General features: G+C 38.6%; 1 protein-coding gene across 2 annotated transcripts; it reads left to right on the forward strand.

Moving 5' to 3' along the window:
- Positions 1 to 2: 2 nt before the first annotated feature.
- LOC136262809 (follistatin-related protein 5-like) lies at positions 3 to 15,493 on the forward strand. 2 transcript variants are annotated; one of them, XM_066057219.1, is made up of 8 exons: positions 3 to 414; positions 1,220 to 2,104; positions 2,163 to 2,282; positions 2,336 to 3,500; positions 13,927 to 14,055; positions 14,109 to 14,177; positions 14,279 to 14,566; positions 15,234 to 15,493. In XM_066057219.1, the coding sequence occupies exons 4-7, from the start codon at positions 3,497 to 3,499 to the stop codon at positions 14,449 to 14,451; spliced, it is 375 nt and encodes a 124-aa protein (XP_065913291.1). In that variant the 5' UTR covers positions 3 to 414; positions 1,220 to 2,104; positions 2,163 to 2,282; positions 2,336 to 3,496; the 3' UTR covers positions 14,452 to 14,566; positions 15,234 to 15,493. The 2 variants fall into 2 exon arrangements, with proteins under 2 accessions (XP_065913291.1, XP_065913300.1); XM_066057228.1 differs by having other exon boundaries at positions 14,318 to 14,566.
- Positions 15,494 to 16,210: the final 717 nt, after the last annotated feature.

The following is a 16,210-nucleotide window of genomic DNA, read 5'->3' on the forward strand; positions in this document are numbered from 1 at the left end:
ATATGGTACGTATATACCATAGATAATTAACGAGAGGGGATTGGAAACCGCAAGCCGCTTCCTTTGTGTACTGAGGATTTTCTGTCCGTTCGAACATTGCGTACTGCCTGTTTGACTTACTTCGCATGGATAATATAATGCAGTACGCAATACGGCTGTACGCGATACGCAGTACTATACACAATGCCGGTTCGAACGGACAGAAAATCCTCAGTAAAAGCCGAGGTAAAAGCGTTTAAGGAAACACTCCGCGTTGCGATCCGGCATCGTTAACATCTTCCTTTGACCTGTCAGCACATTTTGACGACCAGTTTTGTTTCCGAGCGGCAGTAGCTAGTAGAGTAACCACTGACCCGCCCAGTCCTCCCTCTGGGATGCGTATGGAAGCGTGTGAATGCAACAGGATTCGTCACGGTGAGTAAGTTTATATAATTTGTCACCAATTCATTTGTAAGATCGCATTTTTCGTTTGGAGTTCTGAGCGGACTTCTACTGCCGTACGGCATGAGGGGCGGATCCAGACTTTTAAAAGGGGGCCTTTCACTTTGAAATTGCAACTTCAGCCTAGCTGTAAGTTGAAGACCAAAGAAAAAAAAAGTCACCACCTGCTGACAATAGCTACCCCTCACCATAGATGCCCTCACCTACTACATTTCCTTATTTATAACTGTATACATAGCTTGCTACACTGCTCCTCAAAAGACTACTGTGACTGCTCTATTAGAGTATCTCGCGATTTGACTGCTCTATTAGAGCGTCTCGAGTAAGAGAGGCTCTTTCAAAAAGGGGGTTCCATGAAACCCTTTGACCCCCCCCCCCCCCCCCCCCCCCCCTGGATCCGCCCCTGGGTAAATGGATTTCGTCATTTCCAACGGTTTGTATCAAGTTTTACGCTTATAGTGGTAGCACATTGGCTTTTAACAGTGATTGAATACTGGCAATTAAAGGTGGTATAATGGTGTAAAGTTTGGGATTTACAATGGCTCGTGTAAATTTAAATATGGCATTTCTTTCAAAATCAAACCATTCTTTGTGACAGCAGAAGGTGTTTGTGTGGGTTTAAAACTTCTGTTGTAGTGGTTTTTCCATCAGTATGTGGCTATTATAGTGGAAACCTAAAATTTGTGCAAATATAATTATTTTGCTTGCTATAACTAGGGTAGTGCTATGGTATATATGTAAAGTTGTAAAATTAACTTTTTTATGTCTCTTGTAACAGATGAATGACAGAAGAGAGCACAGAAGGCTTAGGCTAACTAGTCATAAACACTTTAAGCCTAAGCCAAAGTTACGAAAAGTTTATGTGTCTCTATTTCAAAGCAACACATGTCTGTGTTGAAGGTGTCACTTCCCATTGATCTGTTAGACTTCAGTGTGTCTGTACCAGCAACAGCATTCTAAATGCTCCAGTTTAACTCTGTGTGAACTCCACAGAAGATTGCAGTCATGGGATAAGATTCCGCAAGGTAATTGTTATTAAATTTTTATCAGGGTAATAGTGCGTTTATTGTTTTGTTAGGATGGAGTAGCAGTGTTGAAGTTGACTCCTCACACTTTATGAGGTGTCATCTTCTAATGCTTCTGGGCCAGTGGTGTGTAAAGCTATCAAAGTAAACAGTGGGCTGTTATGTACCGAGGACATGTGGTACCTAGAGAATGTACTCATAGGAGGCAGAAGGATGCTAAAGTTGGGGGTGCCCAAATTTATGGCAGTATAGTAGTAGGTTGCAAAGCACACCAAGCATGTGAAGCATGCTAATTCTAGGGGGGTGCCCCCCAGGAAAATTTTGAAAATTAGGAGATTGAATTTGGAGGCATTTTTGGTGGTTTTAGCTGTTAATCAAATACAAGCACTATTACTTTTGTTTTAATACATGCTTGACTGTTGTTTTAGGGTGACTGCTCTATTGGGGTGACTGCTCTATTAGAGTATTTCGATCGTGATTGACAAGTTTCTGGAAGTTCACGTGACGACTGTTGCGCAATACAGCTTTGAGTTGGGGGTGCTCAGCACCCTCAGTAAAATAGTTGGGGTGCTGGAGCACCCCCTTTTCCGCCACCTATGGTACTTCGCTACAAAAGTTTCCAGCTTTGATTAATACTGGTAAGACTCATATTATTGTATCACTGAACTGATGTTATCATTAATGCTTACTATATAGTGGATGGGCTGATGAATCTAATTGAGGCTGTTCACCAGAGTGAGATATGCAAGGGAAATTATGAGGATAAATACACATCCTTACCAACTATCCATGGTGAAGTTTTAATGAACCAATCCAGTAAGTTGATGTATTTATGCAAAGATATATCAGTAATATGTTATTCTAAGCAGAAACTGAAGTTGTTGGCACCTTAGACTCCGGCAGAACTGGCACTCCATCAGTTTACCACATACAATGTGAAGTACTAGTTAGCTGTGATCAAGAACAGTGTAGCTATTGTGGTAAACACTACAAATCTCTAACAGCCATGACATCCCGTGCATCCTGTGCATTACAAACTGATGATCATGCTAATCCATCCAGCCACACCAATTATCTCACTTAACTAGTGAGGAAAAGGATGAACGTCTATCCCGTATGCACCATGAAACAAGGATGTGCAAGCAACAGATAAGGAGACTGCAAAAAGCTATAGCTGATTCAACTGCTACAGATGGGGTTAATCTGGATGAAGAGCTGCAGAATGATTTTTCACAACTAGTTAAAAGTCATACCAATGATGTGCATTCTTCTCACAAGGAAGGAACTTTCCAAAGACTCTTGGACTCAACAACAGACAGCTAATTCTTTCAAGAACTGTAAATCAATACGCTGGCACCCACTTATCATCAAATGGTGTTTGTATTTAAGACATCTATCCAGCAAAGCTTATGAACTGCTACGCAACTCAGAGTGCATCAAGCTACCATCTCAAAGAACCCTGTGGGATTGTACCCACTACGTTAAAAGCCAGATTGGCTTTTCTAGTGATGTGGACCGAGCCCTAAGTATGTGGCTTTAGTCATGCATGGATGAGATCTTTATCAAAAGTGATTTGGTCTATGATAACCATGACAGAAGTCTCATTGGCTTTGTTAATATTAGCAATGTCAACAATCAGCTTTTGGAATTTGAAGCTATGATTGAGAAAGGGGATCCATGTCCTTCTCTTGCATCATCTATGATGGTTTTCATGGTCAAGGGATTACTGCAAAAGTTTGACTGTCCATATGCACAATTTGCCTGCAGAAGTTTGTCAGGAGATTTAATATTTGATCCCAAGCAGTAGCAAGATTGGATGGAGTGAATGGGATTTTTGTGCAGGCATTGTGTTGCAATGGTGCTTCTTCAAATCGAAAGCTTTGGAAACTGCACAGTGAAAGGAATGAACTGCTACACAAAATACCTAATGTTTATGCTGTTGATGGAGAGAGTTTTCTGTACTTTATCTCAGACCCCCCTCATCTCCTCAAAATGATAAGGAACAGTTGGTATAATCCAAAAAGGAAGCTATGGGTTAGTTATACTTCTGTGTAGTGACAATAGTGGTCTGTGTGTACAGGTGAATTGTGTTTAAATGTGTTTATTTTCTGCCCTCAAAACCACTAAATCAGCAAAAAATTTTCCCCCTAAAAATATTTAGGCTATACGGTACCTTAGCTATCTAGTTTACAAAATTGATCTATGACAAAATTGATTCGAAAGAAATCTTGAAAGCTACGTACCATTAGCTGCAGCTAAATGTTTTATCACATTGGAAAGTTAATATTGTATACATATTTCCTTGCATTGTACACCAACAACAAACGTAAAATTGGCTTGCTATGAAACGCCAGTTTTGTAATAGTGGTTACTTGTAGTTTATGTACTAGTAGATGATTATAAATATATTATGTAATCTTGCATCTGGTGTTGTAAAGCAATAATAAATAAAATAAAGTAGCTAATTGGCTATATATATATCTAATCCAAAACAGCCAAGCTGTAAAAAAAGGGTGCAGCCCTCAGAAAGGCTATGGTGAAAAAAGATGTGAAATCCAAGGTGGCGGCCAAGAAATGGCTGTGATGGTAGGTTAATGGTGAAAATTTTAATAATGACAATTTAGGTAAATTTTGTGAAGCGGCACAAAATTCACCTGAATTGTCGTTATTAAAATTTTTACCATTAACCTACCATCACAGCCATTTCTTGGCCGCCACCTTGGATTTCACATCTTTTTTCACCATAGCCTTTCTGAGGGCTGCACCCTTTTTTACAGCTTGGCTGTTTTGGATTAGATTTCATTTCTTTTTGTATTTGTATACCCCAAAGCCGGCCTATGGCCAGCTTTGGGACTTTTTTAACCTATGTTTTTTTCTTTACTACAGGAAGAAGAAAAGATGAAGTAGATATACTTTAAATATTTTATCAGTAAATGTACAAATTATATATACTGTATAATACATATGTGACCGGATTTGCGAAAAAGGGTCTTCCACACACATCCAATTTTCCAACTTTGACAATTGATAACTTCAGATTGGAAAGAGCTATTGCCTTGAAATTTGGAAAGTGGTGAGCACGACTATAGCTGAATGCATGGTGAAATTTTCAGGTTAATATGTTACTTGAACACTGAGTTATGGTCTCCAACGTTTACGGAATTGGATGTGTGTGGAAGACCCATTTTCGCAAATCCGGTCACATATATTGATTACAGAAATCTCCATGGTGGTTTCTTTGTAACTGAACACTCTACAAGGTGACTTCTTCTAATTGCTCTCTCTACAGGGTGAATTGTTTGTAGCTGAACGATCTACAAGGTAACTTTTTCTAGCTGATCTCTCTACAGGGTGATGTGTTTGTAGCTGAATTCTGTATAGGTGATTTGTTTGCAGCTGAGCTCTTTACAGGATGGTTTCTTTGTAGCTGAACTCTCTAAACGGTAACTTCTTCTAACTGATCTTTCTACAGGGCAATTTGTTTCTGGCAGAATTTTCTACAGGGTGATTTCTTTGCAGCTGAACTCTCTACGTGGTGGTTTCTTTGTAGCTGAACTCTCTACAAGGTAATTTCTTCCAGCTGATCTCTCTACAGGGAGATTTGTTTGTAGCTGAACTATCTACAAGGTGACTTCTTATAGCTGATCTCTCTACAGGGTGATTTGTTCGTAGTTGAATGCTGTACAGGTGATTTGTTTGCAGCTGAGCTCTTTACAAAATCGTTTCTTTGTAGCTGAACTTTCTCCAACGTAACTTCTTCTAACTGATCTTTCTACAGGGTGATTTGTTTGTAGCTGAACTATCTACAAGGAAATTTCTTCTAGCTGATCTCTCTACAGGGTGATTTGTTTGTAGCTGAATTCTGTACAAGTGATTTGTTTGTAGCTGAGCTCTTTACAGAATGGTTTCTTTGTAGCTGAACTCTCTACAGGGTGATTTGTTTGTAGCTGAAATCCCTACAAGGTAACTTCTTCTAGCTGATCTTTCTACAGGGTGATTTGTTTGTAGCTGAGTTCTCTACAAGGTGTTTGTTTGCAGCTGAATTCTCTACATGGTAGTTTCTTTATAGCTGAACTCTCTACAAGGTGACTTCTTCTAGCTGATCTCTCTACAGGGTGATTTGTTTGTAGCTGAACTCTCTACAGGTGATTTGTTTGTAGCTGAACTCTCTACAAGGCGATACTTCCAGGTGATCTCTCTACAGGATTCCTTGTTTCTAACTGAACTCTCAACAGGGTGATCTGTTCATAGCTGAACTTTCTACTGGGTGATTTGTTTGCAGCTGAACTCGCTAAATGGTGGTTTCTTTGTAGCTGAACTCTCTACAATGTGACTTCTTCTAGCTGAACTCTCTACAAGGTGAATTGTTTCTAGCTGATCTCTCTACAGGGTGACTTGTTTCTAACTGAACTCTCTACAGGTGATTTGTTTGTAGCTGAACTCTCTACATGATGGTTTCGTTGTAGCTGAACTCTCTACAAGGTAACTTATTCTACCTGATCTTTTTACACTGCATATTTGTTTGTAGCTGAGTTTTCTACAGGGTGATTTGTTTGCAGCTGAACTCTCTACATGGGAGTTTCATTGTCGCTGAACTCTCTACAATGTGACTTCTTCTAGCTGAACTCTCTACAGGGTGACTTGTTTCTAGCTGAACTCTCTACAGGTGATTTGTTTGCAGCTGAACTCTCTACATGGTGGTTTCTTTGTAGCTGAACTCTCTACAAGGTAACTTCTTCTAGCCGATCTTTCTACAAGGTGATTGAGTTTTTTGCAGCTGAACTCTTTACATGGTGGTTGCTTTGTAGCTGAACTCTCTAAAAGGTGACTTCTTCTAGCTGAACTCTCTACAGGATGATTTGTTTGCAGCTGAACTCTCTACGTGGTAGTTTCTTTGTAGCTGAACTCTCTACAATGTGACTTCTTCTAGCTGAACTCTCTACAGGGTGACTTGTTTTTAGCTGATCTCTCTACAGGGTGACTTGTTTCTAGTTGAACTCTCTACAGGTGATTTGTTTGCAGCTGAACTCTCTACAGGGTGATTTGTTTGCAGCTGAATTCTCTACAGGGTGATTTATTTGCAGCTTAACTCTCTACAAGGTGACTTCTTCTAGCTGAACTCTCTACAGAGTGATTGATTTTTTTTGCAGCTGAACTCTCTACATGGTGGTTTCTTTGTAACTTAACTCTCTACAGGGTGATTTGTTTGTAGCTGAACTCTCTACAGGGTGATCTGTTCATAGCTGAACTCCCTATAAGGTAGCTTCTTCTAGCTAATCTTTCTACAGGGCGATTTGTTTGTAGCTGAGTTCTCTACAGGGTGATTTGTTTGCAGCTGAACTCTACATGGTAGTTTCTTTGTAGCTCTACAATGTGACTTCTTCTAGCTGAACACTCTACAAGGTGACTTGTTTCTAGCTGATCTCTCTACAGGGTGACTTGTTTCTAGCTGAACTCTCTACAGGTGATTTGTTTGCAGCTGAACTCTCTACAAGGTAACTTCTTCTAGCCGATCTTTCTACAAGGTGATTGAGTTTTTTGCAGCTGAACTCTTTACATGGTGGTTGCTTTGTAGCTGAACTCTCTGAAAGGTGACTTCTTCTAGCTGAACTTTCTACAGGATGATTTGTTTGCAGCTGAACTCTCTACGTGGTAGTTTCTTTGTAGCTGAACTCTCTACAATGTGACTTCTTCTAGCTGAACTCTCTACAGGGTGACTTGTTTTTAGCTGATCTCTCTACAGGGTGACTTGTGTCTAGCTGAACTCTCTACAGGTGATTTGTTTGCAGCTGAACTCTCTACAGGGTGATTTGTTTGCTGCTGAATTCTCTACAGGGTGATTTATTTGCAGCTTAACTCTTTACAAGGTGACTTCTTCTAGCTGAACTCTCTACAGAGTTATTGATTTTTTTTGCAGCTGAACTCTCTACATGGTGGTTTCTTTGTAACTGAACTCTCTACAGGGAGATTTGTTTGTAGCTGAACTCTCTACAGGGTGATCTGTTCATAGCTGAACTCCCTATGAGGTAGCTTCTTCTAGCTGATGTATCTACAGGGTCACTAGTTTGTAGCTGAATTCTCTACATGGTGGTTTCTTTGTAACTGAACTATCTACAAGATGACATCTTCTAGCTGATCTTTCAACTATCTACAAGGTAACTTCTTATAGCTGATCTTTCAACAGGGTGATTTGTTTGTAACTGAACTCTCTACAAGAAAACTTCTTCTAACTGATGTCTGAACAGAGTGAATTGTTTGTAGCTGAACTCTCTACAGGGTGATTTGTTTGTAGCTGATCTCTATACAGGTTACTTATTTCTAACTGATCTCTTGAATTCTGTTCAGGGTGACTGCTCTATTAGGATGACTGCTGTATTAGAGTATCTCGATCTCGCACTTGCTACACCAAGTTGGATTTCGTGTTATAACTCCGTGGCTTTAAGTCTGATTCTTCTACACCATTGAAGAGCCTTTCTAAGATGATAACTCCATCTGTACAGCGATTTTCAAAGCATTACCCCAAGTGGTTTATCTGGTAGGCGTGGCAAGCATAATAATAATAATAAAAAAATTAGCTAATCTCGATTGCGTAATTGTTACACACTGTTGATTTTTTCGCTGTAACTTCCTGGTTTTTAGCTCGATTTCTTTCAAACCACAGAAGGTTTGAGGTTCAATAGTTAACCTATTCACCCACCGATTTTCAGCTTCTTCCCATACGCGGTTTACCCTGTAAGCGTGACAACATATTGGTGTTATTTTTCGTGCATAATCGCTCATAACTCTTTGCCTGTTTATGGTATTCCAGCCAAAGTTGGTACCGAGATGCGCCTTTATACCCCCCTTCTGTGTGCCAAATTTCAAGGCAATCGGATAACGCGTTCGCGTTTTATAGCAGTTTTTGTAAGTGTGCGAAAAGAGGAAGAAAAATAAGAAGAAAAAGAAAAAAAACGAAGAAACTACAGTAAGCCAATTTTTGAAGTCGCATATCTCAGGAATGCCTGAAGCGATTTCGCTCAAATTTAGAATGTGGAGTACTGAAGTTGGAGGAAATGTACACAGCAAAAGTTGTCTTGTTTCATCAAGGCAGCACAGAGCTACGGAGGTGCGGAAATTGCGTTTTCTTTCTTCCTGTCAATATTTTCACGGGGTTGCGCGCCGGCTTCTTGGGCCGCACGACACACTACCGTGTGTCTTGATATATATATATATATATATATATATATATATATATATATATATATATATACCTTGATGTTATTATAACACATAGTGTGTCTTCATAATTTCAGCTATACAACACACACCAACTTAACTACGTAGTCTACCTAGTTCATGTGTATGCACTCGCAACATTAATATCTAATCCAAAACAGCCAAGCTGTAAAAAAAGTGTGCGGCCCTCAGAAAGGCTATGGTGAAAAAAGATGTGAAATCCAAGGTGGCGGCCAAGAAATGGCTGTGATGGTAGGTTAATGGTGAAAATTTTAATAACAACAATTCAGGTGAATTTGGTGCCGCTTGGTCTTGGCACAAAAATTCACCTGAATTGTCGTTATTAAAATTTTTACCATTAACCTACCATCACAGCCATTTCTTGGCCGTCACCTTGGATTTCACATCTTTTTTCACCATAGCCTTTCTGAGGGCCGCACACTTTTTTTACAGCTTGGCTGTTTTGGATTAGATTTCATTTCTTTTTGTATTTGTATACCCCAAAGCCGGCCTATGGCCAGCTTTGGGATTTTTTTAACCTATGTTTTTCTCTTTACTACAGGAAGAAGAAAAGATGAAGTAGATGTACTTTAAATATTTTATCAGTAAATGTACAAATTATATATACTGTATAATACATATGTGACCGGATTTGCAAAAAGGGGTCTTCCACACACATCCAATTTGCCAATTTTGACAATTGATAACTTCAGATTGGAAAGAGCTATTGCCTGGAAATTTGGGCAGTCGTGAGCACCACTATAGCTGAATACATGGTGAAATTTTCAGGTTAATATGTTACTTGAACACTGAGTTATGGTCTCCAACGTTTACGGAATTGGATGTGTGTGGAAGACCCCTTTTCGCAAATCCGGTCACATATATTGATTACAGAAATCTCCATGGTGGTTTCTTTGTAACTGAACACTCTACAAGGTGACTTCTTCTAATTGCTCTCTCTACAGGGTGATTTGTTTGTAGCTGAACTATCTACATGGTGGTTTCTTTGTAGCTGAACTCTCTACAAGGTAATTTCTTCTAGCTGATCTCTCTACAGGGAGATTTGTTTGTAGCTGAACTATCTACAAGGTAACTTCTTATAGCTGATCTCTCTACAGGGTGATTTGTTCGTAGTTGAATTCTGTACAGGTGATTTGTTTGCAGCTGAGCTCTTTACAAAATGGTTTCTTTGTAGCTGAACTTTCTCCAAGGTAACTTCTTCTAACTGATCTTTCTACAGGGTGATTTGTTTGTAGCTGAACTATCTACAAGGTAATTTCTTCTAGCTGATCTCTCTACAGGGTGATTTGTTTGTAGCTGAATTCTGTACAAGTGATTTGTTTGCAACTGAGCTCTTTACAGAATGGTTTCTTTGTAGCTGAACTCTCTACAGGGTGATTTGTTTGTAGCTGAAATCCCTACAAGGTAACTTCTTCTAGCTGATCTCTCTACAGGGTGATTTGTTTGTAACTGAACTCTCTACAGGTGATTTGTTTGTAGCTGAACTCTCTACAAGGTGATACTTCTAGGTGATCTCTCTACAGGATTCCTTGTTTCTAACTGAACTCTCAACAGGGTGATCTGTTCATAGCTGAACTTTCTACTGGGTGATTTGTTTGCAGCTGAACTCTCTAAATGGTGGTTTCTTTGTAGCTGAACTCTCTACAATGTGACTTCTTCTAGCTGAACTCTCTACAAGGTGACTTGTTTCTAGCTGATCTCTCTACAGGGTGACTTGTTTCTAGCTGAACTCTCTACAGGATGATTTGTTTGCAGCTGAACTCTCTACGTGGTAGTTTCTTTGTAGCTGAACTCTCTACAATGTGACTTCTTCTAGCTGAACTCTCTACAAGGTGACTTCTTCTAGCTGAACTCTCTACAGAGTGATTGATTTTTTTGCAGCTGAACTCTCTACATGGTGGTTTCTTTGTAACTTAACTCTCTACAGGGTGATTTGTTTGTAGCTGAACTCTCTACAGGGTGATCTGTTCATAGCTGAACTCCCTATAAGGTAGCTTCTTCTAGCTAATCTTTCTACAGGGCGATTTGTTTGTAGCTGAGTTCTCTACAGGGTGATTTGTTTGCAGCTGAACTCTACATGGTAGTTTCTTTGTAACTCTACAATGTGACTTCTTCTAGCTGAACTCTCTACAAGGTGACTTGTTTCTAGCTGATCTCTCTACATGGTGACTTGTTTCTAGCTGAACTCTCTACAGGTGATTTGTTTGCAGCTGAACTCTCTACATGATTTATTTCTTTGTAACTGAACTCCCTGCAAGGTGACTTCTTCTAGCTGATCTCTGAACAAGGAGATTTGTTTGTAGATTAACTCTCTACAGGTGATTTGTTTGCAGCTGAACTCTCTACATGATGGTTTCTTTGTAGCTGAACTCTCTACAAGGTAATTTCTTCTAGCTGATCTCTCTAAAGGCCGATTTGTTTGTAGCTGAACTCTCTACATGATGGTTTCTTTGTAGCTGAACTCTCTACAAGGTGATTTCTTCTATAGCTGATCTTTCTACAGGGTGATTTGTTTGTAGTTGAACTCTGTACATGATAGATTCTTTGTAGCTGAACTCTCTACAAGGTGATTTCTTCTATAGCTGATCTTTCTACAGGGTGATTTGTTTGTAGCTGAACTATCTACATGATGGTTTCTTTGTAGCTGAACTCTCTACAAGGTAGCTTCTTCTAGCTGATCTCTCTACAGGATAATTTGTTTGTACCTGAACTCTCACATGATTGTTTCTTTGAAGCTGAACTCTCTACAAGGTGATTTCTTCTAGCTGATCTTTCTACAGGGTGATTTGTTTGTAGCAGAACTCTCTACAAGGAAACTTCTTCTAGCTGATCTCTCTACAGGGAGATTTGTTTGTAGCTGAACTCTCTATACATGATTTGTTTGTGGCTGAATTCTCTACATGATGGTTTCTTTGTAGCTGAACTCTCTACAAGGTAACTTCTTCTAGCTGATCTCTTTACAGGGTGAATTGTTTGTAGCTGAACGATCTACAAGGTAACTTCTTCTTACTTATCTCTCTACAGGGTGATTTGTTTGTAGCTGAACTTTCTACAAGGAAACCTCTTTTAACTGAGCTCTGTACAGGGTGAATTGTTTGTAGCTGAACTATCTACAAGGTAACTTCTTCTAGCTGATCTCTCTACAGGGTGATTTGTTTGTAGCTGAATTCTGTATAGGTGATTTGTTTGCAGCTGAGCTCTTTACAGAATGGTTTCTTTGTAGCTGAACTCTCTACAAGGTAACTTCTTCTAGCTGATGTATCTACAGGGTCACTAGTTTCTAGCTGAATTCTCTACATGGTGGTTTCTTTGTAACTGAACTATCTACAAGGTGACATCTTCTAGCTGATCTTTCAACAGGGTGATTTGTTTGTAACTGAACTCTCTACAAGAAAACTTCTTCTAACTGATGTCTGAACAGAGTGAATTGTTTGTAGCTGAACTCTCTACAGGGTGATTTGTTTATAGCTGATCTCTATACAGGTTACGTATTTCTAACTGATCTCTTGAATTCTGTTCAGGGTGACTGCTCTATTAGGATGACTGCTGTATTAGAGTATCTCGATCTCGCACTTGCTACACCAAGTTGGATTTCGTGTTATAACTCCGTGGCTTTAAGTCTGATTCTTCTACACCATTGAAGAGCCTTTCTAAGATGATAACTCCATCTGTACAGCGATTTTCAAAGCATTACCTCAAGTGGTTTATCTGGTAGGCGTGGCAAGCATAATAATAATAATAATAATAAAATATAAAAAAATTAAAAATTAGCTAATCTCGATTGCATAATTGTTACACACTGTTGATTTTTTCGCTGTATCTTCCTGGTTTTTAGCTCGATTTCTTTCAAACCACAAAAGGTTTGAGGTTCAATAGTTAACCTATTCACCCACCGATTTTCAGCTTCTTCCCATACGCGGTTTACCCTGTAGGCGTGACAACATATTGGTGTTATTTTTCGTGCATACTCGCTCATAACTCTTTGCCTGTTTATGGTATTCCAGCCAAAGTTGGTACCTAGATGCGCCTTTATACCCCCCTTCTGTGTGCCAAATTGCAAGGCAATCGGATAACGCGTTCGCATTTTATAGCAGTTTTTGTAAGTGTGCGAAAAGAGGAAGAAAAATAAGAAGAAAAAAAAAACGAAGAAACTAAGCCAATTTTTGAAGTCGCATATCTCAGGAATGCCTGAAGCGATTTCGCTCAAATTTGGAATGTGTAGTACTGAAGTTGGAGGGAATGTACACAGCAAAATTTGTCTGGTTTCATCAAGGCAGCACAGAGCTACGGAGGTGCGAAAATTGCGTTTTCTTTCTTCCTGTCAATATACTCACGGGGTTGCGCGCCGGCTTCTTGGGCCGCACGACACACTACCGTGTGTCTTGATATTGCTACAATATGTATTGTTACCAGAAATGATTAACACCACATAGAGTTATTATAGTAGGCTCTGCACTATTAAATTTTTTGTAATGATATATATTACTTTCATTTCACTTGTATGTTTTATCCTTTTGTAATTAATTGAGGTAGCTGTTACTGTAGCTACAGAAGTGGCTACATACAAAATAAATTACTACAGTATTAGCTACAGACATACCATAGCAACATATATTGTTTAATGTACTCAGGGGTGGATCCAGGACCTGGCAAGGGGAGGAGCACAAACAGGCCAAGTTGTAGGTATTTGGGGAGACCCAGATTCTCTTGTTGGTTGCTGTACTTTTGAAGCAGCAAATAATACACCTCTTAGTAGTATCTCACTGTTGATTTTTACTATTTTGGCTTTTGCAGATGGTTGTGAAATCGTAAAGGTTGTTTAAAAGGCTCTTAATGTCTTAAACAACAGCAACACAATAACTATTTTTAGAGGTGCTTAGTACGCACGAAGTTCTGGGTGACAATTTCATAGTTAGTTTGACCTTGATTCGCTTTGCTTTCAGGTGAATTTGTAATAGATGTTAGTAAAATGTAACTGTATATATTTCCGTGAATTTATAAGCTGATCTTGGCCTGACATAAAACTTAGTATTTTAATCAGAAGTATGGTTCTTCCATGAAGTGAGGGGGGAGGGGCTTTTGCCCCAAATGCCCCATCCTGAATCCGCCATTGGTACTAGCTATGTACTTACACTTATGTATATGATGAGTGTGGATGACATGATCATTACAGGATATAAAGGGAGTATAATAACATTATCTCCACAATATTTATATATACCAGATGGAAGCCAGGATATAGTGCGATGCCAGAACAGAAGTGATGATGGTGAAACCTTCTACTCATATATTATCACAGCAGTGTGGTATCGTTATATGATGATGGAACGAATGTCTTCATTAATAGCACTGGGTCAGTTTATTCCAGACTACACACACTAAGTTTTGATCCATTATTACCAAAAGATGAAGGACAATATTGCTGCTGTACACATGGTGACTACTGTAGTAGAGCAACTAATGTAACAAAATCAAGTAAGTTTTGCAACTAGCTACATATCTACTGTACAAACGCATTTAAACTAAGCATCCATGCCACCTTATCTACTGGTTTGATTGAATTATGTCATTTTTAGTACCACCTATCATTCGACCTGTTAATTCATACCACACAGCGGAAGGTGGATCACAAGCAACTTTGGCATGCAGTATTATCAACCAGGGAGTGCCCATTGCACAGTTCAGATGGTTAAGAAATGGAATTGATCTGAATGGAGAAAACATATTTACCAACAACACATTTACTTAAATAGGACTATCCAGTATAACTATGGAAGACATTGGTGACTACACTTGTACAGCTAGGAGTGCGGGATGGCATCATAGTGATACAATTATATTAAATGTATCACCAAAATTAGCAGGTACTGTACTTTGAGTGTGTCACTGTGTGTGCAACATTGCAACATTCATAAAGTGTTGCATAGCTATGTATCTTACTGTAAATTACAAGAACTTGTGTGTCTACAGTTGTAAAGAAGACATGTAATTATACACTACAGTTTGTTTCGTATCCTGTGTACCAAATATACATGTATTCATGTGCATATTTTCAATTCTATTGCATGGAAATGCAATAATTTACCAACTATATAATAGCCACAAATACACTGTACAGTATTTTTTTGAAAATCCAGTACACAAAAGTTTCAGTATAGTTGCACAATTCCATGATGGTACACAAATTCTATGAATGTATCAGTGCATGTTGACAGTAGTTATGTATGTATTAATTAATTAATGATTCAGCAAATTCCAATGAGAGCCACAAATGGTTTCCTGTTGACCAGTGATGGACCACCACTGTCACCAATGTTGTCATTTTAACGAAAACATAATTTCCCCAACAAAACCACTACATCCTATATTGTAAACACCCTTAAGTTTAGTTTTGAAGCTTTCCTTGTATTCTCAGAATTTGCCATTATGTAGAAGTAAAAAAAACTGTACAGTATCTATATTTAAAAGTACAGACATGTACTGTATGGCTACAGTACATGTACAGTACTTAACTCCATCATGTCATCTTAGGCACTGAAAATGTTGATGATGATTGGACAAGTGGAGGAGTGGTACGACTTATCTTTGAATCACCTTACCAAAGTGTTAAGTTATACTGCTTAATATAGCTACCTACATACCGTGTGTTCATTTTACAGAATTATCTGACACAATATCTGTTAAGATATGTGCAAGATAATTATGACCAAAGTGCCACAGTGACAGCTAATCAGATTGAATGTATTAACATATCAACAGCAATATTTAAACTACAATTCACTGGTCTTGTAGCAAATGACACATTGCAGCAACTCCAAAATGATATAAGCAGTAGTGTTCAAGGATTAAACATTGGAATTGGTGTTTTGAAATTATGTGAACAGAACTGCACATGGCAAACCATTACAAAGGATCCTGGTAATGATGTTGATGGTGACAAATACAACATATTTAAGGAAACAGTTTTCATTGTTGTAACAGCTGTAATCTTGCTTCTATTGGTGATATTATTCATATGTGGTCTATTGGTACTATACAAGGGGTATGTACAGTATGTATGCAGTGCAGTAGCTATTAATCTTTGATATTGCTGATAACTACTTATATTTATTAATCACTAAAAGTGACCAGATCAGCAAAAATAGAGCTGGTGGACATATAAAGTTTGCTTACTTTTCCAAACTTTTCTGATTTATATGTGATAACTGACTGTGCCAGCAAATATAAGGCATGTTCAGTTGGCAGATAAAATTTTCCTGCTTTCATGACTAATAACTTCATGTTATGGCCATGCAATTGTTAGCTTTGCAATACAGGCTACAGAATATACGTTGTTATATTCCAATATTGAGATATGACTGGTTATGTGATGGAGTATAGCTATATAGTTTGTGTCCACATGCCCTCTTTTTGCTGGCCCAATCAAACTAGTTTTTGCGGAAATACAGTATGCCTTTTCCATTCAAAGTTTTAGTGCTTATAAAACTTAACATTTTTATTGGATGTAA

This window comes from Dysidea avara, chromosome 1, assembly GCF_963678975.1.
Source record: "Dysidea avara chromosome 1, odDysAvar1.4, whole genome shotgun sequence".
In the NCBI taxonomy this organism is placed as follows: domain Eukaryota; kingdom Metazoa; phylum Porifera; class Demospongiae; order Dictyoceratida; family Dysideidae; genus Dysidea; species Dysidea avara.